Source organism: Rhineura floridana, chromosome 3 (assembly GCF_030035675.1).
Source record: "Rhineura floridana isolate rRhiFlo1 chromosome 3, rRhiFlo1.hap2, whole genome shotgun sequence".
NCBI lineage: Eukaryota > Metazoa > Chordata > Lepidosauria > Squamata > Rhineuridae > Rhineura > Rhineura floridana.
Genome location: NC_084482.1, coordinates 58,570,882 through 58,594,330, shown reverse-complemented (window position 1 = coordinate 58,594,330; position 23,449 = coordinate 58,570,882). Strand labels below are relative to the sequence as shown.

At 44.1% G+C, this 23,449-nt stretch overlaps 1 protein-coding gene across 2 annotated transcripts in view; it reads left to right on the top strand.

Moving 5' to 3' along the window:
• Positions 1 to 23,449, top strand: part of XYLT2 (xylosyltransferase 2) — a 44,888-nt gene that overhangs the window by 15,581 nt on the left and 5,858 nt on the right. For both annotated transcript variants that reach the window (XM_061616066.1, XM_061616065.1), the window contains exons 2-9: positions 4,908 to 5,379; positions 6,737 to 6,912; positions 11,279 to 11,481; positions 13,235 to 13,315; positions 15,037 to 15,253; positions 17,432 to 17,608; positions 19,160 to 19,422; positions 20,390 to 20,585. In XM_061616066.1, the coding sequence (XP_061472050.1) occupies positions 4,908 to 5,379; positions 6,737 to 6,912; positions 11,279 to 11,481; positions 13,235 to 13,315; positions 15,037 to 15,253; positions 17,432 to 17,608; positions 19,160 to 19,422; positions 20,390 to 20,585 (1,785 nt within the window). The remainder of the gene's footprint in view (positions 1 to 4,907; positions 5,380 to 6,736; positions 6,913 to 11,278; positions 11,482 to 13,234; positions 13,316 to 15,036; positions 15,254 to 17,431; positions 17,609 to 19,159; positions 19,423 to 20,389; positions 20,586 to 23,449) is intronic.

Here is a 23,449-nt window from a genome sequence, read left to right as displayed (position 1 = left end):
TGTTGCCACCACTCACCATAGGCTCAGAGACACATGTTACCAAATTCTTCCAAGCTACACAGGAAGTGGATTGGACTGTGAAAGACCAACCCAAATGGTGTTTGCATTTTGACAAATGTGTAGGGCAGTACAATATCTCAAGAGAGGAGGTCAGGTCTCCTGCTCCTCTGGTGCATTCACTATAGCTGCCCAATTTCCCTGCTTTTTAAAATTTGATAAAAATATCTGTTGGCTATAGGTACATTCTTAAACTGCAAGGTTTTTTGCCTATTAGTGAATAACATTCAAAATCTTTAAAGCAGGGATGGAGAATCTGCAATTCTCTCAGTATTATTGGGCTACTCAGAAATAGGCAATATGATGCCCTCCAGATGTTGCACATCCTCTCTGACCCATTGCCCATGCTCGCTGGAGCTGATGAGTGTTGGACTCCAACAGCATCTGGAGTGCGCCATGTTGGCTACCCCAGGATCTGGAGGGCTACAGGTTCCCTGTCCCTGCTTTAGGGACAGCTCAATAAACTATCATCAATCCAGAGGCAGAATCGAGAAGTTTAGAATGTATAATCCTCTTTTGTTTTTGTTAAAATGCATACTGTTTTTATGATGCCTCCTCTCTAAGTGTTTTACCAATTAAAATAGCTTTGTTTGGTTAATTGCTCTAGACTGGTGCAGCTACAAGCTCAATATAAACCTATTTTATTGTTTATTATTACATTTATATCCCACCTTTCCTCCAAGGAGCTCAAGGTGGCATGGTTCTCCTCCTCCCAGTTGTATCCTCACAAAAACCCTGTGAGGTAGGTCAGGTTGAGAGATGGTGACTGACCCAAGGTCACCCAGTAAGCTTCATGGCAAAGCAGGGATTTGAACCCTGGTTTCCCAAGTCCTAGTCCAGTGCTCTAACCATTACACCACACTAGCTATATGTCTAGATGCTCAGCTAGAAAAGGAGTGGGTACTGGTTGAGGGTAGAGAGTGGTTGTAATAGGCCTTGCATTTGGGGCACATCCCCCTTAGCTATTTTTCCAAGGGAGACTCTGGTCCTTGTGGGAGAAATAGAATTTTAATGAGCTGGTAACAGCTAATGACTGTTGTGGAATATACCAGAGGAGACTTTAGTGAGATATCCCTGTATAAAAGAGGATGCTCATACCTGATTAGATGAATGGACTTTTTACAGTGATACCTGCCTCTCTGAACCAGCATGGACAGTTCGGTGGGAATGGGAGAGAACAGTACATGTTCATGGTCTCACGGTGCCTTGATGCTGAATGTGGGTGAGCCAATTAAATTGTGAGTTCAGACAGGCAAAGACTGCATACACATCATTCTTTTTGTAGAGCAAAGGAAGTGACTTTGCATTATAGCAACTAGCCCTGACTCAGCTTTGATGCCTTGCTAACTGTACAAACATAATGCAGACAAGGAGAATTCTAGCTGTGGGGAGCGGAAGTCATATTTGCCACGCTACCTTAATTGCATATACTTCCCCATGTCCCGTATAGTGATCTATAGAGCACTTAACTATAGATTAGCTTGCAAGCTGTGACTGGTCCAGTCAATTTCACTTTTGAGAAGATAGCCTTCTTGAAAGAGAGAATCCCGTTTGGTCTTTGACAAAGAGAAATGTATTGAGTCCAAAGAAAAAAGGATTGGGGGAAAAGAACAAAATGTGCTTGAAATGCTTGGTCATTACTGTGAAGGGAGCAAGTAGTCTTGCAGGATTATTTTTTCTTCTTAAGGGCTAACATGATTATGTACTAAAAGCAAACTTTAAAAACATAGGGTAGGACGGTTGGGCGGAGTTACTTTGTCCAAGGTTAGTTGTTAGCTAAAATCAACTAGACTTAATAATCATTCCCTCTGAAAGTGAACTCAGCTGGTGAGTGCCAAGAGGATTGTAAGATTAGCCTCATGGCTCAGACACTGTGGTCTGGTAGATAAGCAGTTGGAGGACCTGGGTTTAGGTCCCACCTCTGCTGTGGTCTGATAGTGTCCTCCCCAAGGCCATGTAGTATAAGAGGGTGGTGCCCAGTCAATGAAAAGCAATAGAACAGTGGTTGGGAGCCTGTGGTCTTCCAGATGTTTGATTCCAACTCCCATCAGCCCCAACCAGCATTGCCAATGGTCAGGAGCAATGAGAGTTGTGATCCCAACAACATCTGGAGGGCCACAGTTTCCTCATCCCTGCTATAGAACCAGGCCACAGTCCTATGTCCACTTACACGGGTTTAAGTCATACTGAACTCAGTGGGACTTAGTTTGTAGTAAGCATGCATAGAATCTGGCTGTACAAGAGTCAGAATCTTATCTGGAATTGTGAATGCATGTCTCTGTGAATCTAATTTTTCTCTGACAAAGACCTAATTTACGTTAAGATATGTTGTGTTTTGTCATCTTCACAATACCCTTCTGCAACTTACTGAGCGATGATATCTTCTGTTATCATTGTTCAAGGCCATACAATCTTCCAGCCTCATTTTCCTTTTTTGTAAAAGGAGAATAATAGTTGCCTGCCTTCAAGATAAATTGTAAAAGCAGATTACAAATAAGGAGTGATATCTAAACATATATGAATTTGTCATAAATAGATAAATATGGATTTTTATTTTATTTTTGACCTTAACAGCTCATCTTTCTTTCAAGGAGCTCAATGTGGTTCTTTATATTGATACTTTTATCCTTGCAATAACCCTGTAAGTTAGGTAAAGCTAGAGAGAGAGAGCAATAGATCACGTATTGAGCTTCATGGCTGAGTGAGAATTTGAGTCCAGGTCTCTCCAGCCCTACTTGGACACTCCCTCTACACCATACTGCCTATCTATGCAACTATCTGCATATCTATGTACCTAACATCAAAATGCAATTTAATTTTTATAATGCACACATATAAATGTTAATAGAAGTGTATACGTGTGTGTGTGTGTGTGTGTGTGTATATATATATATATATATATATATATATATATATATATAAACATACACACATACATTCACATTTATACTTCATATAGGCTGCTGACTTGGCACCATCACCAGCAGCGCTAATCACAGTGAACTGGAGAGGCCTCGGACCGATAAAGAGAGTGCTGGACGTTGGGGAAGCCAAAGCGAGGGCTTACGAGGTGCGCGAGAGAGACTTCCTGCCACCAATTCTCCTCTCTCCATTGTAGCACCTGGGCTGAAACTTCTTTTCTGTTCTATTTTTGTTCCGCCTTTTCCTGTAAAGCTAGATCTTTTCCCCATCTTTCTCTGTGAAATTAGATTTATGTACCTCAGTAGTAATATGTGTGTTTCTATCATGGAGATTGTTTTCATTTACTTTTGTCTGACTGACTGGGATGCTCCCTGTGAGGTGATGAATGTCAGGTGTGCTGGTGGCTGCAGCCAAACGCCCTAACAGGGTGGGAGCCTCTTGGTGGGGATGGGCTTAATCTCCCTATGTGAGAGGTGGGGAGAAGGTGTCTATTGCCGCAGGTGAGAGATGGGGTGAAATGAATGCAGCTTCATTCTTTGCTGCTGCTCTTGAATTGTTTCATTCAATGGACTTGCTTTCCTGAACTTGATTATTGGTTAGTTGAATGTTTGAGTGTTTGAGTGACGTGAGAACTGAGGGGATGGTTGGTTGTAAGAATGTGAGTGTTGAATGATTGTGTATGTGGGAGGTGTATGTTTAGATTAGTTTTGTGTAGCGCAAATTATTTTGGTGACTTCATTATAATGTGTTTCTTGTTGTAATGCTATTTTTATGATATATACTGTAATGTTACATTTTGTTGTATCTTGATGTGTGTTGATGTTTTTGACATGATTTGCTTTTGTGTTTCTCAGTAGTTTCTCAGTAGCACATTGTTCAGAGAGATTTAATGTTTAATTATGTTATTTAAAATGTGGAATTAACAGCAATAGGAATAGTATTTGTTGGTTTTGACCGTAGCTTTATAATGCATTTTTTATATTGATTTCTTTAGTTGGGGTACGTAAACCACTTAGAGATTTCTGTTGAAATATAAGCAGTATATAAATTGAATGAATATAATATATTTTTGTAAGCCTTCGTGCAGCGTGATGGCAGCATGGGGGTGAGGGGAGGGAGGGTGCACGGCAGGCTTGAGGCAAGTGAGAAAGGCAGACCAGCAGGCGAGTAAGTCGGGCTTGAGGCGAACAAGCAAGGTAAGAGAGCGAGCCACAGAAGGACAGTCAGGATAGCCTGGAGCAGGCTCCTAAACAGCTGTCCTGCTCTGCTGTTGCTGCCCCTCCCCCACTGCACCAGCAGCCTCAGCGGCAGAAGGCAAGAAGGAGGGAAGTGGCACGAGAGAAGGATGAGAGAAGGACAAGGACGGTTGCTGCGGTGGTGCTGCCCCGGCCTCTCCTCACTGTTCCTGTATCGCTCACCTCTGCAGGCCACCTCCCTCCTTGCATGAAAAGATCTAAAGGGGGGGAGAGGAGAAAGCTTAGCAACCCATTAGAGCAAGGAGAGTGACCTGTTTGGGAGTCCCTGTGTGTGCGTTTGGGAGTCTCTGGTTGGTGAACAGGGAGAATGGTGAGCAAAGCAAGCGGGAGGACAGAGCCCCCCTAGTGTATATAATGTATGCAGGTAGTATTCATAGTGCATATGGTTTCCTTGTTGCACACTGAATCCTGGATAGCTGTAGTGACCAGGAGTTTTACAGTTGTGTAAATGCTGTCCCCAAAGGCATGTGGATGCTATAGCAAGCAGCATGTATGATGTGCATTCTTGTACATTAAACTGTTGGAAAGCTCATCTTTCTTAGAAAAAGGGAAGGATGCTAGGGACTTTTTTTAAAAAAATGCTGCAGAGGATTTTGGAGATGAACCCTCAGGTTAATTCTTCCCTCACTCTTTGTGTGTGTGTGTGTGTGTGTCTAATTGAAACTGGAAAAGGGACGGCAGAAGAAGGCACAGCTGCTTGAAAATGGCGAAGGGTCCAAAGATTCAGACAGCTCAGCAGGCCGAAGAAGCAGCTTGAGCCGGAAGCACGGGCGATGGAAGCGTCGCCAAGATAATCCCGGAGTCCTGGTGGCCAAGGTGGTGAGAGCTGTTACAGTGAAGCACAAACCTGGGCGCAGATTGCCAGTCTACTTGGATTCCTCAAGTCAGAGGAACCTGACGGAGCTCAGAGGGGATGCCCAGCTGGCTGGGTTCCAACACGGGGACACGGGCAGCGTGGAGGGGGCACCACAGCCCACCGAGAACAACTTCACTCCCAAGTGTGAGATCTCTGGCAAGGATGCTTTGTCTGCATTAGCCAGGGCCAACAGCAAACAGTGTCAGCAAGAGATTGCCAATGTGGTGTGTCTGCACCAAGCTGGGAATCTAATGCCACGCTCTGTACCCCGGCAGTGCCAGCTTTCAGGTGAGTGCTGGATTTCCCTTTGAGTATCATTACCAGTTTGCAGAGAGGTGCTTCTTTGATGCTATGTGCTTCTCTTGTCTCTGGGTAGGGTTGTTTGCCCTCTGCACACACAAGCGCAGTCTGGGAGCTCAGTGGACCATTGCCTCATGCAGCCTTCCACTGAGTGAGATCACTGGCCCATATACTCTGACTGGCAGTGGTTCTCCAAGGGGAGCCAACCATAGGTCTTGTCTAACCTAGCCGCCTGAGATATTTTTCAACTGGAAATAGCAGGGATTGAACTTGGGACGTTCTGCATGCAAATCAGCTATCTGGCCACTGGGCTAGTGCTACAGCCAAAGAGAGAGGTTGGGAACATTATGACCCATAACTAGCCCCTTGGTTAAATGAGGCAGGGGTTATCTAATTTAGGAAGGGCAGTAGATCAATGCTAGAGCATCTCCTTTGTATGCAAAAGGTCCAGGGTCAATCCCCAGCATCTCTGAAACCCTGGAGAGCTGCTGTCAGTCAGTGTAGACAATACTGAGCTGGGCGGACCAATGGTCTGGCTTGGTATAAGGCAACTTCTTATGTTACTAATTAAGGTTCTGCCTGGCAGCTAAGTGAATCTTCCTTGCAGTGAGACTGATGCATACATGTTAGTTGGGTTGGTGTCTCTTAGGTTGCCAACCAGTCAGAGGAAAAAAAAAACCAGCTTTGTGAACTGCTCTTTTACCTTTAAACAGAGTTTTGATATACAAAAATTCCCAGATGACTGTTTTCATAGCATGGCACTAAACATGATCACTTGCTAAGTGCTGCAAGTCATATTGAAGGATGGAAATGGTAATTTCCTTAGGCCTGAGGTCTGTAATTACGTATCAGAAAAGCTACCATTTCATTTTGAATAAATTGGAAGTGAAGACTAATGCTGATGCAGAATGAATTTTGCACAGTTTATCATTGGTAATCATGCTCAGACCTCTTACAGTTTTTGAGTTTCATAAGGCATTGCCCACACACTTTCAAACCTGACTTCACAGCCTTAAGAGCTAGAAACTTGTCTCTGTGAGCTGATGTTTACCCAGGCCTGATTTATGCACAGGAAGAGATAGTGTGTTGATGGCGTACCCTTTTCTTGCCTCCTTCGGTGCTGGCTTGTATATTTATTTCTAGTACTTTGCTGCTGCTAGTTGGATAACAGTATAAATGTGCTGCTTTTGGTTATTCTTCTGCACTTGATTTCTGGGATAAGGATAGGAATAGAGCTTTCCTCCTGACCTGAAGGTCACCTAGCCTATAGAGTTTGTGCAATGGCTCCTCTCCTTCCAGCTCAGATAATGCTGATTCCATCTGCGGTTCTTTTTGCTGTCTGCAGGGAAAGTCAGCCCTGTTATCCAGTGGGATGAGAGCAGAATGCTCCACTCCTTTATGAGCAAGCCAGTTCGGATTGCCTATATGTTGGTAGTTCATGGGCGAGCTATCCGTCAACTGAAGCGCCTCATCAAGGCTGTGTATCACCAGCAACATTTCTTCTACATTCATGTTGACAAGGTAAGGTTGGTGGCCTCTTGGGCTGTAGTTAATGCAGCTTGGTACCAGGAGGTGCGAGTGGGATGGGAGAATGAGATGAACCAAGAGTCCACAGATCCTCCTTGCCAGGTTGCCCAGAGCAACTGTCTTGCCCTTCTGATGATTGCCTCTGCTGTACAGCCCAAATATCTCCTCCACTGAGTCCTCTCTGCGTTGCAGGCAACTTGGAGGCAGAGAAGGTCTCTGTCCTCTCTCTTTCCCACTTGCTGGCTTTATTGACAGGAAGAAGCAATTAGGGAGACTCGCCACTCCTGCCTTCATTAAAGTCCATTGCAAGGTCGCCTCCCTTAAGTCCTCTGGCACAAACAAAGGACTTTGGAGGGGAAGGAAAGGTGACCTTCCTCTCACTTTGCAATACTCTCTGGATGAGGGAAGAAACTGTGTGAGGAATTTATACCTCTTCTTTCCATACCCAAAATGTAGCCTAAAGCAAGGGGCTGAATTCTTAATAGTCCTCTGAGACTTGGGGTTCTGAATTGTAGTTGGCAAAATCCTCCATATCTGGGCAAGACTGGCATAAGGATGATTATGATTAGCATTTGTTGCCCGCCATTCACCCAGAGGTCCCCGGGCAGGTTACAACCACCTTAAAATATAGTGTTAGAAACAATTAAAAACAACCAGAATCACAAAATAAGGTGGGTCCTAAAAATATACGTCTCAGGCATCAAAGGCCAGGGTAAAGAGGTGCGTCTTCAGCATTCGCAGAAAGCTGTGCAGTGGGGAAGGAGTTCTGTAACTTAGGAGCTGCCACAGAGAATGCCCTCTCCCAGGCCACCACTCTCCAAGCTTCTGAGGGTGGTGGAATTACAAAAATGGTTTCTGCTGGGAGGAATGGTGGGAGATATGTTGGAATTGGAAATGAACTGGCCACCAATGCAGTTTTAAAACAAGAGTTATATGAGACCTAAAAGCAACCTACTTGGAGGAAGGGCGGGATATTAATCTAATAAATAAATAATAAATAAAACCCTAGCCAGTAATCTGGCTGCTGCATTTTGAACCATTTGAAATTTCTGAGTCGTCTTCAAGGGCAGCACCACGTACAGCGCATTGCAATAATCCAGTCTAGAAGTTACCAGAGCATGGAGTACTGTGGCCAAGTCATCTCTGTCCAAAAGGGGCCAAAGCTGGCAAACCAGCTAAATCTGGAAAAAGGCACTCCTAGCCACTGAGGCCACCTGAGCGTCCAGTGACAATGTTGGATCCAGGAGTACCCTCAAGTTGCAGGCCTGCTCCTTCCAGGGGAGTACAACCCCATCCAGAACAGGATGTCTCCCCACCTCCCGGACATGAGAACTCTGGACACATAACACCTCTGTCTTTTCAGGATTCAGCCTCAATTTATTGGCCCATGTCCAGTCCATCACCATCTTCAAGCACTGCTCCAGCACCTCCACCCCCTCTCCTGATTCAGATGGAGCAGAAAGATAGAATTGAGTGTCACCTGCATATTGATGACAACTCACTCCAAATCTCCTGATGATGGCTCCCATCGGCTTCATATTAATGTTAATTACCATGGGGGACAAGATGGAACCTTGTGGAACAGCTCCGATGGTGCTGAACAGTAGCCTCCCATACCTACTTTTTTGAAGCAGCCTTGGAGGTATGAGCGGAACCACTGAAGCACAGTGCCCCCAGCCCCCACCTCCTTGAGATGCTCCAAAAGGATACCATGGTCAACAGTATCAAAAGCCACTGAGAAATTGAGGCGAATGAACAAGGTTGCACTCCCCCTATCTCTGTCTCCACAGATGTCAGCAGCCAGGGCAACCAAGGCAGTTTCAGTACCATGGCCAGGCCTGAAGCCAGACTGGAATGGATCCAATAATCAGTTTCCTCCAACTATGTAGACTGAATGCCAGCTTTTGACTTCTGCTGCCTTTTCTCTCCTTATACTTCCTTTCTAACTGTTCATTTATTTTTTCTTTTTAAACTTCCCAGAGTTCTGTTCAAAAAAATCAATGAAAGAGACTCGCCCAGTGAGCAATATAACTCGGGGGGGGGGGAAGAGATATAAAGCATTATTTCAAGGCATCACAACAAAAAGGAATCTTCCAGCCCTATCTTGTTTATGTTTAACTGTTTACGTTGATTCACATATGCTTTCATCAACCTTGCTTTGCACACTGAAGATTTTAATCAGAACTGGAAATGTGGGCTATGTGGAACTGTTGGGTTTTTGTATATGTGTTGAGAGAGAGAAAATATTCCCCTCTGTGCATGTCTGCGGACTTCAGGGAGGAACAGTGGCCATGGAGGGTGGCACAAATAATGGATGTGTTCAGGTATAAAACACTAAGCCATGGTTTGTTCTCACAGATGAGCAAACAAGCCATGGCTTGTTTCTCCAAAGCTTGGTTTGTTTTCTGACTGCTCTTGCCTTGTGCCTTTGTAGCTTGATGACCATTGGGGGGATGGCTAAGTAAACCATGGTTAAGCAAGATTGCTGGGTTCAGCCATAATCCCAAGCCATAATTAAAACAAACCATGGCTTGTAAGACAACAAACTATGGCTTCATATCATGGTTTGTTGGCAGAAAACAGTTCGTGGTTAGTCTGCTAGACTATGTTTGCACTTTGAAATTAAGCATAGTTATCCCAAATAAACCATGGCTAAGGCAGGGCAACATCTGTAAATGCCTGAGAATAAACATAAAAGCAAGACCTCATTCTCACAAATAGCAGACAAGGCGGTAAATCTGTTTCTGAATTGTATCTCTTTGTAAATTGTTAGAACGTAAAAAAAATATTCCTACATGGAGGAAACTAGCAGGACTACCTTGAACCCTTTTCCCTACCCTCTAGCTGCCTATACACAGGATTTTTTATTTTTATGGAGGAGCATGGCATTGTGGGAGCCCCCACCTACAATCTGTACTAGTACAGTTCAGACACAAGTTTTCCATCCCATTTGTTGAAAACATTTGTATCCCCCTTTCAGCAAACATCTTCAAGGCAGTGAATAACATTTTTTTAAGTTTAAACATACATGTCTGCCTTGTCCTTAAGCTCTACAACATGACCCAGTGGCTAAGGCTGCAATCCTAACTCCACTTACCTGTAATAAATCCCATTGAATTCCATAGGACTCATGGTTAGGATTGTGCTGTAAAATGGATAGTTTCCTGACTTACTGCAGGTTCCTGACAAGACATGTAGCGTCTTTGCATTTGGGGAGATGAAGGCAAATATGGGGACACGGAAAATGTGTTATTAATGGGTGTATTTGTGGTCTATTTTGAAGGCAATTGGAGCTACATAGGTAGGGTGAACTAGAGCCCTGGTGTCTGAGACAGTCACTACTTGTCACATGTGGCGTAATGGCAATTTCCCCCCCCCAAAAAAATGTATATATTTTTTGTCATTGGGGGTTGAATAGTGGTTTATTATTGCTAACATAAAACATGAACGGCAGCCAAACCGTTTTGCAGCGACTTGGTGGTTTACTTCTACCAACTATTTTTTAAATAATTTTTAAAAATGCAATTATTTTATACGTGTACAGTTCATAAAAGTGCCCACCCTCCACCTTTAACAATCACAGATTTGTCTTTGGGTCCTATACACTGCAAAATGCTTTTGTGCTGTGGGCATAGTCCGCACACAGCCATTGTTTTCAAATGCTACATTGTAGTCTAACTGATTTTATGCCTATTTCCCTGCACTACTTAATGAAAAAAGTCAGATTTCTCATTAATTCTATCAATAAATAATTGAAAATGTTAATTGTTTGTTTCTCTACCCTCAAAAAACAGTTAACATTTTCACCACATGACAAAAAATATTAACACATTTGCCACAATTTTGGCATGTATGGAAAAAAAAACCCCGTTTTGGACACCACTGGTCTGGAGTTCTCTATTCATAATGCTTACTGCCGATGTTAAAGCAGGCTAATTAGGCATCTTTGCGTAATTTGAGTGGTAGAGTTGCAGAACATGGATATGTAGAGCACATATTGAGGGGGATATATTCATAATTATGGGGACAATAGCTATGAAGAGGCAAGCATTAAAGGTAAGGTACAGACAAACCCTTTTGGTGAGTTCTGGAAGTGCTATATTTTTTAATTAATATTTTTAGCAAATTATGTGAGATCTACAATTTATCTCTGTAATGAGGATAGCCATAAATCTTGCAAATGAAAGCAGACACACTGAAATTTCTGCCAAAGTCTACCCTACATGTCAGGGTCTTGTACTACTATGCATGTTCACAGACCTCCTAGGAAGGAAGGAAGGAACCAAATTAAGCAATGCTCCTCCTTCAGGGACTTGAACTTCACAGTGAGTTTCCTTGCTTTGTCCCTGTCCCCCTGCAGCGTTCCACTTACTTGCACCATGAAGTGGTGGAGCTGGCTCAGCACTATCCCAATATCCGGGTCACACCCTGGCGCATGATCACTATCTGGGGTGGGGCCAGCTTGCTGAAGATGTACCTGCGCAGCATGAAAGACCTGCTGGAAGTGACAGACTGGGCCTGGGACTACTTCATCAACCTGAGTGCGACAGACTATCCTACCAGGTTAGTTGTGGGAAAGCAGAGCAGGGCATTACCTGCAGGGTCAATTGAGGCTTTGACTGCTAACACATCATCATTTAGAGTTGGCCACCTCACATGGCAGGAGCCTTCTAAAGCAGAAAGGGAAGCAGGAGGTCCTCTTTTCCCCTCCGGTCCCATCTACTGGAGAAGATGCCTCTGGGAAAATAGGAGAGAACTGAAGAGCAAGCAGAATGCTCCAGGCTATGGTAAGCAAATGTGAGGCAAAGGCAGTTTGAATAAATGTGGGAGACTGAGTGAAGGAGACCAGTGACATAAATAGAGTAGGTTTTGGCTAAAATGCAGGACAATTAACCCAGATTTTCAAATCTTAAGATTGTCTACTTGTGAAGGTTTCTGGAACAGAGTCACTTCTCTGGGTGCTGGAGGCTTGAATTGTTGCATTTGCACAGAGCAACTTTTGACTTTAAATTAGGCATTGAGAACACTGGAACTACCATAGAATGCAGGATCAGTAATATAGGAAGCTGCCATACTGAGTCAGATTATTGATTCATCTAGTGCAGTCTTATCCACACAGACTGGCAACGGCTCACAAGGCTCTCAGGTCGGATCTCTCCCCGCCCCACCTGGAGATGCCAAGGATTGAACCTGAGACCTTCTCATCCACTGTCTATCAGTTGCAGCATCCTGACTGTCTCGTAAGCCTCTGGGACAGGCTATTGTCAGAACGTACAGATGGAGCAAAAAAATAATAATTATATACCAATCTTTTGTTAATTGGCACATTTGGGTCTCTTGGTTAAAAGGCAGCAACTCTTAAAAACTTGTGATGGATAACGTCTTCAGCTAATTTGTGGGAAAGTGCTCCGTTTGGAATATCGCAGCCTGTTTATGATTGTGAAAGGGATAATTCTGAATTTTATTTTTTCATGTCATCAGGGGCCTTTTTCTTATACCTAGTTAAGACCATAAATAACAACTCAAAGTATTAACTTCTGCATTGGGCCACACTGGAGTTTCTGATCTTCAAAGAATTCCTTAGGAGTTAAAAAGGTAGCAGCTTTTAATCCATTATCAAAAAGGCCAGCAAGACTCAAACTGCTTTCATGCTTTTATTCTTCATCAGTCGTCGCACCACTGAAGTTTGAGGGCTTGACCAGTTAGCTCTACCCTCATTTACACATGCAGATTCATATTACTATACAAAAGCTTTTAGATATACACTAGATCATTTTATCTTTAAACTGTTCTTGTTGTGTTCTCCTCTCACACAAAAGCTTTGTCATATTTCCAACAGTGCAGGAGTGGGGAACCTTTGGCCTTCCAGGTGTTGCCAGCAAGCATGGCCTATAATGAGGAATGAGGGTAGTTCTAGCTCAGCAACATCTGGAGGGCCAAAGGCTCCCCACCTCTATGATAGAGTTTTGGTAGCACATTTTCTGTCCTACTATTCTCTTTTTAAGGATTAGGGGCCCTAGAGCCTATGTACATCAAGGGTACGAATGCAGAGCTCTCTCCATAATGGGAACTTCAAAAAACCAGGATTTCCAATAATGTGGGGAGAGATGTACACACATGCAGTAGCATTTAGTCTCTCCTTAGGCCTTCAGATGAATGCAATTAGGTTGGGGCAGCACCTGCCTCCATGATCCCCCTCCTCTTCACTGTGACCTGATTAACCATCTAAAAATGCTCTCCTGTCTTGCCACCTAAGTGTTCCCCTGCCCCCCAAAACATTATATTAATTCCTCCTTTGAATTGTTGGCACCTGCAGGACCAATGAGGAGCTGGTGACTTTCCTGTCAAAATATCGAGACAAGAACTTCCTGAAGTCTCATGGCCGAGATAATGCCAGGTAATTCCCTCAGCGAGGCATGGCACTGGGAGAACGTTAAAAACAAACTGGGGGTGAGAATGAGTGTAAAGAGGGTGTGCATTAAAATGTCCATTAGGTACAGTCCTATCGCATTGCTGTTGCACTGTAGAACCATGGCATGGCAAAACAAGGTATAAGCACTCATGAGACATTTGCCTGAACTCGTGAGAGTGAAAACTGTGTAGAGGGGAAGGGGATGTGCACACAAGCCACCCACGCAACCCTCACACACCTCTAGTGTCCCAGCTCTTCTCAGGCCTTCGTGTGTTAAAGCCTGAAGGGGGCTTCTATGCACATTCCACCCAACGTTTTTAGAAGCTGCTCTAGGATTGGGAACCATCCCTTACCAGGTCTGAAAGGAGCCAGCATACCAGGGAACCGGGGGATGGGGGCAGGGTTTGCTCGAGCACCCCTCCACTTCTACACTCTTGTAATCCCCACCAGCTCACACAAATACCTGAAGAAGGCTACAACTGTTGCTTCACTGATTTAATGTAGTCAGGTAATTTGAAAACTTTTTGAGTCCTCAAGGGCCTCGGTACAGTTTAAATACAGGACCATAAACCTTGCCTGGCCACAAAGTGTGGAACCTGGCTGTTCTTACTGTGCAGTCCTATGCATGTCTGCTCAGAAGTCAGTGCCACTAAGTTCAATGGGGCTGACTCCCAGGAATGTGGGTATAGATTTGCAATCTCAGCTACCTTTTTTTTTTAAAGACTTCCGTCCTTGTTTGTGTTTTTGTATTTTATTGTATTATAATTTGTATTCCATAGAATTCAAACTGTATTGCAATAAAGTACAATATAAGAAATAAAATAAAAATACAATTAAAAATCAGTATAACCATTTAATGCAGACATGACGTGGATCACCTGAATGAAGCTTGTGGATCACTGATGGTCCATGGACCACAGTTTCAGAACCCCCGCTTTAGAATATATGGGAAGGTTTTGTCCAAAGTCTCAAAAAATTAAAGCAGTCTTTATTAGGCTTTCTCTTGGACTGAAAATTCCTCCTACACAGGATGCATTCTGGGTAGTCGTCCTACAGTCTCCTTTCCAGTCTCTGTCCTCCTCCCTCTTCTGCTATCACAACTCCAGTCACTGAGCAACACAAAAGTACACTGCAGTGCAAAGGTTGCAGATAAGATGTTTATACTGTAAATGAATACACTTAAAACTCTTCATAGCCTTCTGCTCTGTTTATCTTAAAATGTTTTCTTTGGGCAAGCTACAAGTTTCCTCTCCTGCTATCTGAATGTCCTTAGAGAGGCTTCTGTAGCTTGAAGAGGAAGGGTTGCAAAATCATGATAGTTATTGAAGCCTCTATATAGCACATTAGTAGCTAATGGGTGGCCATCCTGATGTTGTTGGACTCCAACTTCCATCAGTCCCAGCCAGTGTGGTTCAAAGATCAGAGATGATGGTAGTTGTAGTTCCACAACATCTGGAAGGCCACAGGTTCTCCACCCCTGGTCCAGTAGGTGACCAGAGCCAGGTGGATGACCTTCAGGATATTGAAGGTCCTGGTAGTTAAGATGAAAGTGCTACCACTGATGAATTGGGTAAAAGAAGTATAGTAATGCAGAGTGTTTTGAGTTTTCTGGCTGCAGAATCTAGATTTAAAAGAGTGCAGCATTCTGGAACTCTTCTTGCTCTGTGTTGCTTTCTAGTGAATCTGAGGCATTCATTCCTGCACAGGTTCATCAAGAAGCAGGGCCTAGACAGACTTTTCCATGAATGTGACTCTCACATGTGGCGGCTGGGTGAACGACAGATCCCAGAGGGCATCGTGGTGGATGGCGGCTCGGATTGGTTTGCCCTCACTCGCAGCTTTGTGGAATATGTGGTCTATACCAGTGACCGACTGGTCTCCCAGTTACGGCAGTTCTACACGTACACACTTCTCCCTGCAGAGGTGGGTTGGCTGGTGGCTCTAGTAGCATTCCTTTCCAATAGTTTGGCATTGATTGGGAATGCAATGAATACTGCCTCTGAATACCTTTGTAACCTGTTTGAGATTTCTTTACCTGCTGTGCACAGGTGACAGAGTGGAATTGCTGGGGGGTAGCTAAGTGAGCAGATGCCATTTTAAACATTTTTTTTTAAAAAATTACTATTTTTAAATACCAGTATCCTGATTAAGTTAACTATGGAAAGTTCATAAGAACTGTTGGGGAAAGGAAAAAAGCAGATTTACATTTTTTGAGGTTTGATTTGATTCATACAAAAATGAAAAAGAAGAAGCTGGCTTTTGCAACAACAACAGAAATTGTTTAAAAAAGTAGGTTTTTCCAATGAATGAAAAGATACCCTTGATGCAATTTTAAATATAAAACATATTATTTTGCCTTAGCTTCAGTGTCCTCTATGAAGAAATGCTGTACTGCACAGAAAGGTGTGTGAATCACTTCCCTGAGCAATTTGTGATAGGAAGTGCAAGTAGCAAACTATACTATGAGTTAGTGCAGTGTTCTTCAATGTTGGGTCCCCAGACATTATTGGACTACAACTCTCATGTTCGCTTGGCTAGTGGCTAAGTTGGCTGGGGATGGTGACAAGTGTAGTCAACAACGTCAGGGAACCCAAGGTTGAAGAACAGTAGGTTAGTGCAAAAGGAAAGGAGATTTTGTGAGGTATATTTTTCAGAAATATTAAATCCCCATATTATTATTAAAATTATTTTGCATTGTAGCCTACTTCATCTCTGACTTGAAGTAACAGTGTTCCCCTCATTTAGCCTCCCAACAACCTTGTAAATGTTGGATAGCATGATATAGCAGTTAGAGTGCTGGATTAGGATGGGAGGGGCCCAGGCTCAAGTTTCCACTCAGCCATGAAGCTCACTGGGTGATCTTGGGCCGGCCATGCACTCTCAACCTAACCTTCCTCACAGGTTGCTATGAGGAAAGAACCATTTTTGTTGTTGCTGCTGGTTGGTATTTAAATGTATGTATCTCCTAATGCAAGATGCCTCTAGGCAACTTACAAAATATATAATGCCACAAATGCAAAAAAAGAAGAAAACACACACTAAAATATATTAATAACATCACAAAGTGGATATTGACAACAAAGTTCCACGTTAATTAGAAGACTGAGGGGTACTTCCAGATGGGTGTTTACTATGGAATCTGTGCCTAGTTGCCGTGCAGGGGTGGGTGGGGGTGTTTCAGTTGAGGGAGGGCTGGGAGAGTTAACTTCTCCCTTTCCAGTAGTAACCTCCCTGAAAATGCTGTTTGCACTGCAGTTAACCTTGAAAAAAGCTTCCTCTTGGCTAGCTGCATTTATTTTTCAAGCCTAAGTGCAGTAGAGGAGCAGAAGGGTGAAGAGTGCCATCTTCTCAGAGACACCAGGTTGGCAATTCCTATTCTACGGTGTGCATCCTGTTCACTCAAGGCCCCCTGTCAGGACTGTTGGGTCTTGCCATGACCTTGCATGAACTGAATGTGTGCTGCAGCGTGTAACCAATACTCTCTGCTTCTGCAGCTGAGCATTGCAGGAGAAGATCAGTAGTGGTGGAGAGGCCCTCTTTCAGGAATCCTCTGACCCTCATTAAGAAATTTCTGATAAGAGCCCCAGGGTTTCCCTAGAATACAGTTTGAAATCTACTGGTTTATGGTACAGTTCATATGGTACTGAAAAGCAGCGGCTGCTAGGCACAGAAAGTCAGGCACAAAAACTTTGCAGATTCTCCCCAGTAGTAGTACCACTAATGCCATTGTCCCATTATTTCTATTGCATTTTCTGCCAGCACTTAAGTTTCCTGCAAAAGGAAATCCAATCAGAAGATGAGGCAAAGTCTGGAGGTGGAATGAAGTATCTTTTAGTAGGCAAATTGGTATGGGCAGCTTTATTTTGAATACAGTATTCCAATCATGCAAGCTTTAGGTTTCTTCTTGCAGAGTGTGGCTTTTCTCGTTTCAGAAAGTGGAAGTGTTTGCAGAATGCACAGCACCCACAGACCTGCACTTTAAATAATGGACAGGGCTAGAAACAAGGCGTGCTTCGAGTGAGGGGGCAGTGGCTGCCTGTTACAGGTGGTTGCCATGTTGTTCACTGTCCTGCTTCTCCCCCCTTCTCTCTCCACATACAGTCCTTCTTCCACACCGTCCTGGAGAACAGCTATGCCTGCGAGACCCTTGTAGACAACAACCTCCGAGTGACAAATTGGAACCGCAAGCTGGGCTGCAAATGCCAGTATAAGCACATCGTTGACTGGTGCGGCTGCTCCCCGAATGACTTCAAGCCACAGGACTTCCTGCGGCTGCAGGTGCCCCAGGCGTTCATTCTCTCATTCTCTCATTCTCTCTCTCTCTCTCTCTCTCTCTCTCTCTCTCTCTCTCTCTCTCTGAATTAATACTCTCTCTGAGAATTAATACTCTCTTGGAGAATTAATACTTCTAAATAGGTGCTACTTAATGCCACTATTGTATTGGGTGCAGTAGAGAACACAGTCCCCACCCAGAGTGCTTATTGCAGTGGTGGGAGAACCTCCAGCTCAGGGGCCTAATTTCGCCCACCACACCCCTCCAAATGGTCCGTGAGGCGATTTCTAGCAAACCCTGCCCCCATCCCTTTTTGCCTCTAGCCCTGTCCACCATTGGAATGCTGCCTCTCCAGAAGTTTGGTCAGGTTTGGATCTGGCCTCTTGGGTTGAAAGTGGTCCCCCACCCACAGTTTATAGACTGCAGCAGAGGGGGAAGACAGAGGCAAGTGGAGCAGTCAGAGACTGAGAGTGAGTGGGGAAGGGAATATCGAATGGTGATGGGAAGGCAGGCAAGGGGAAACGAGGGTGGTTTGGTTTAAAGAAGCAAAGAGGAGGGGGACAAGGCTAAATGTGGAGGGCTGTTTCAACAGTAGGGAGTGGCATGGCAGACAAGCATTTAAGCGGGTGGGAGGGAAGCATTTGGAGTTGTAGGAGATGATCTTGAGGGGCTGGAGGGAGGGTGGAGAGGTTTCATCATGGGGACTTGAACCTTGTAAGTGATATGAAGTACTTCAGAGATTTAAAAGAGAAGGGTGGCAGAGTCTTTAAATACAAGAGTGGATTACACAGGTTAAGATGCCTTGATCAGCATCCATCGTCTGAGGCAAAATTAATCTCTGTTGACCTTAACATAAAATGATGCTCCTGTTGATGCTTTCAAAAACTGACCCTGAAAGTTCAGTGGCCTGTGAATACGTCTGTTCAGAGCCTGCAAACCAAACTGGTACAACAGTGACCTGAATAAACGATGTAAAAGGCAAGGTCACAGTGTTAAAATGTCAAAAATGTACCTTGTGGCTGAAAATGTTATTTGAAGATAGTTTTTGTAACTGTTTTACAAGGATTGCTTTCCAGTAAGACCTTGACATTTGGTACCTGTGTTTGGTGGCTATGAATTATGACTTCATAAGCACCCACTAACCTAAGTCTCTGAAGGCTTGGATCCAGATTCAGTTTTGGACTGTGCAACAACAGTAACATGTTGGGAACTGATTTCCCTCTCCTATTTAAAAGGGCTTCTTCTGCTCTTAAACACTTTGTCTAATCACTCCTCCGAAGGGACTGAATTCTAGAAGAAGCTGGGGCCCTGGAAGCCCAAATTTTAGTAGTGATAGGGCATGTCCTATGGCAATTGTATGCATTTTGCCTTCACTTCCACAATGCAAGTGTTGTTTCAAATGGAACCTTTGGGGATGGATCAAGGCAAGGAGATTTCTCTGGTTAGATTCCCCCCAGGTCCCCTCCAGGTTGTATATTTCTAGCAAGTTTTGTTTTCAGATTTGAGCATGCATTACGTTGTAAATGATCCCCCCCAAAAAATGTTTGTCTTTTCAGCAACTCTCAAGACCCACGTTCTTTGCCAGGAAGTTTGAATCAACTATCAATCAGGAAGTTCTGGAGATCTTGGACTCCCATCTCTATGGTAACTACCCACCTAACACGCCAGCCCTCAAAGCCTATTGGGAGAGTGTCTATGATCGTGTGGATGGGCTGAGTGGGCTCAGCGACGTCACCCTGACTGTGTACACATCCTTCTCCAGGCTGGGGCTGCAGAAAGTGACATCTGCGCAAGCACAGAAAGAGGAGAGGCTTTGCAGGTAATTCAGTCAGTTGGCAAAAACTAGGGTTACATTCAGCAGTGAGTTACAAGAGCTTTTGTCTGTGGATTCCTGGACCATCAGCCATTTGGCTTGAAGGAAAGGGCACCACCTACTTTGATAAAAGGTCCAGTGTTTGACTCTGCTCCCAGGGCAGTGAGCCACTATACCTTGGGAGATGGGCCAGACCATGGTGGCAATATGCCTCTGTATACCTATTGCTGGGAATCACAAACGGGGAGAGTGCTGTCGTGTTCAGGTTCTGCTTGTGGGCTTCCCAAGAGCATCTGTTTGGCCACTGGTTATGGACTAGATACGCCCCTGGCCTGATCCAGCAGGGCTTTGCTTCTTATATTCTTATAGTGGAGCACATGCTTTGCAAACAGTAAACAATGAGGTTGTATGCCTGGAGAAAGGCATTGGATTTGAAAGTACTAGGCTAGTTGGACCATCATGTGTTATATGGCAGGAGGTATTTAGGGCAAGGAGGGGGTCAAGGGTAAGGGATCATACCAAGGGGCCCTGCAGGCAAATAGGATTATTTTGATAACTCTCCTTCATTAAAAGGTTTAGGACCAGAGCCTGTGATTTCTGGCTCTTGCTACACCAGCTCCCAAAGTAGTCATGATACTGTCTTGGAGTGGCAAAGAGACAGAACTACAAATTGGAAAGTCTCTGGTTCAGATCTTGCCTCTGCCATGTACTTGCTTAGGTAAGCCACTTACTCCCAGCCTCAGTCTCCTGCCCTGCAAGATGAAGGATAATAATCCTGCCTTATTTTACAGGGTTGGTGCATTGGGGGCAAGGACTACAAGTAAACAATGTATGTGAAGCCCTTTGGAGACTTGGAAAGGCTGTACCAAATGGGGATGCCTGGTGGACCTAATTAGGCCTGCGTGCCAGAAGTTTACTATTGCCACACTATTCAAATGGTCAACTTCTCATTCTTATTTCTTTCATTCTCTAGATTTGAGCCACAGGTCTTCCCATCCAGTGTGCACCTCTATTTCTATGATGACCATTTCCAGGGCTACTTGGTGACTCAGGAAGTACAGAACTCTGTGACACAGCAAGTGGAGTCTCTAGAAATGTGGATGATGCCCCGGGGGACTCTCAAGCTAGCAGGTCGCGGCAGGCAAGCTAACCGCTTGCAGAATCTTGAGGTAGGATTCCTGCTTCCTCCTTTCTCTTGATGATCCTTCCTGGCTCAAATCTGTCAAAATGTTCTGTCAACATGAAGGCATCTCAAAGAAAAGACGCCCTCAATTAAGATACAAGTTAGTTTCTGATTTGGAAATATCCCAGTCTGAAAGAGAGAGGTAGGTAGAGACTATGGATGGGTTGATACTTCTGAGCAGAATGCACCATAGCCTCAAAGTTTGCAGCAGCTTAAGCTCATGTATGTTTTCTTTCCACTAGAGAGGAAGCCCTGTCTTCAAAAGTTGGTACCACGTCCAATATCTTTGATATCTTTCTGACTGTGAACATAAGAAAAGCTCTTCTTGACCAGGCAAAAAGTTCATCTAGTCTGGTGTCCTGTTCTCACAGTGGTCAAACAGATGCCTGTGGGAAGCTTGCAAGCAGAACTTGAGTGCAATGCAACAGTGCTCTCTCCCCACTTGCAATTCCCAGCCACTGTTATTTGGAGGCATAGTGGAGGCAGAGCATAGCCATTGTGACTAGTAGCCACTGATAGCCTTGCCCTCACTGAATTTATCTAATTCTCTTTTAAAGCCATCCATGTTGGTGGTCATCACTGCCTCTTGTGGGACAGAATTCTATAGTTTAACTATGCACTGTGGGAAGAAGTATTATTTTGTCTGTCCTGAATTTTCTAACATTCAGCTTCATTGGATGTCTATGAGTTCTAGTGTTATAAGAGAGGGAGAAAAACTTTTCTCTACCCGCTTTCTCCATGCTATGCATAATTTTATATACCTCTGTCATGTTCCTCCTTACTCAGCTTGTCTCTAAATGAAAAGGCCCCAGATTTTAATTCCCTTTTCTCATAGGGAACTTGCGTTGATCATTTTAGTTGTCCTTTTCAGGAATTTTCCAGCTCTACATTCACCTTTTTGAGATGTGGCAACCAGACTGTACACAGAATTCCAAGTGTGGTCTTGCCATAGATTTGTATAATGGCATTATGATATTGGCAGTTTTATTTTTCTGTACCTCTCCTAATGATCACTAACATGGAATTTGCCTTTTTCTCACCTGTTACACACTGATTTGCCATTTTCATTTAGGTATCCACTGTAATGCCAAGGTCTCTTGTCTGGTCACTTACCACCAGTTGAGGGCCCATAAGTGAAGTTATGTTTCTTTGTCCCAATGTGCATCACTTTACACTTGCTTACACTGAATTGTGTTTTGCTTTTTAATGCCTGTTCACCCAGTTTGGGAAATATCATTTTGAAACTCTTCAAATCGTCAGCAAACTTGGCTACTTTGCTACTCACTCCTAACTCTAGATCACTTATGAATGAGTTGAAAAGCATGTCCCAATCCTTTGGGGGCTCCACTTATATTCCTCCACTGGCAGTACTGTCAATTTATTTCTGTTCTCAGTTTCTTGTTCTTTAATCAGTTTCTGATCCACAAGAGGACCTGTCCTCTTATCACATGACTGTTGGTTTTGAACTAAGCTGAATTTTGGCTGTAAGCCAAAAGGAAACCACTTAAGACCAGGCTCTGCTCCCCTCTGGTTAGGTCTATGTCCAACTGTTCTAGTGAGGGTAATTGAAGTTGCTCACTACTTCAACATTTCCTCCTTTAGATGTCTCCTTGATTTCATTCTCTATCTCAAGATCATCCTAGGCATTTTGGATAATGTCCCCAGTACCAAATTATTCATGGGCCCCAGTATTGTCAACCACAGTAATTCTGTGGAGGAGTCTGCCCCTTTTGGGATTTCTAGCTCGTTGAACTCTATCCTCTCTGACGTACAGAGCAGCAGCACTTCCACTGTGCCATGCACTGTCCCTTCTACAGTAGGGCCCCACTCATAGGGCGGGTTACATTCCAGACCCCCGCTGAAAAGCAAAACCCGCCAAAAAGCGGAACTCCATCAATAAAATGGCGCCCGACGCCTGAAAAATGCCGTAAAAGTGGAACAAGCACCATATGAGTGGGGCCTTACTGTAATTGAAAGCTGCCGTATTAGTGGGACGCTGAAAAACAGGCCACCGAAAAGCAGGGCCCTACAGTATAGAGTTTGTATCAAGATAACCGTGTCCCACGGGTTCTCTCTATTCCACCAGGTTTTCATCATGCCCACTTTATCTATGTTCTCCTTTTAAAACCAAGCATTACAACTTGCCCAACTTGGTTCAGAGGCTTCTAGCATTAGCTTTTAAGTATTTATACATATGGTGTCTTTCCCCCCCAAATGTCTGTGCAGTTTACCTTGTTGCCCTTTGGCCTTTTTGAATTGCTATCGCGTCCCCTGGCAGTTTCATTGCCTGGTTCTGCCCCTCTCCCATATAGACAACTGTAAACATTTTCACTCTCATCCCATAAGAGGTGATTTTATCCCAAACTGGACACTCCTCAACTCCTGTCAGCTTTCCCCCACCTGTGACACGAGCCAACTGTATTAACTGCCATGTGAAGACAAATATTAGCCTCTGTTTTCCAGGCTGGGTGGATGCCCTTATAAAACTATTTGGCCCCTATATACCAAGCAGATAAAATGGAGGTTTTATCTGAGTTCATCTGAGAATGTCCTCTTTAAGAATGCCATCTGTGACACAAGCCGAACAACAAGAGCACATAGACAGGAACTCTGTACTCCAGTTTTGGAACTGTTTTCTCTAGAAGTCCCCTTGCCACATTCACATGGGAGCCACATTTTTGTGGTTCTTTCCTAAGTGACTGTGGGGTATATGGATGCTATAACTATATGTGCTGGAATGATTGCGTGCAGCATTAGCCAGTGTGATTCTCTCCAGATGTTGTGGGCTGCAACTCCTATCATCCCTGACCATTGACCATAGTCATGCTGGCTGAGGCAGATGGGAGTTGC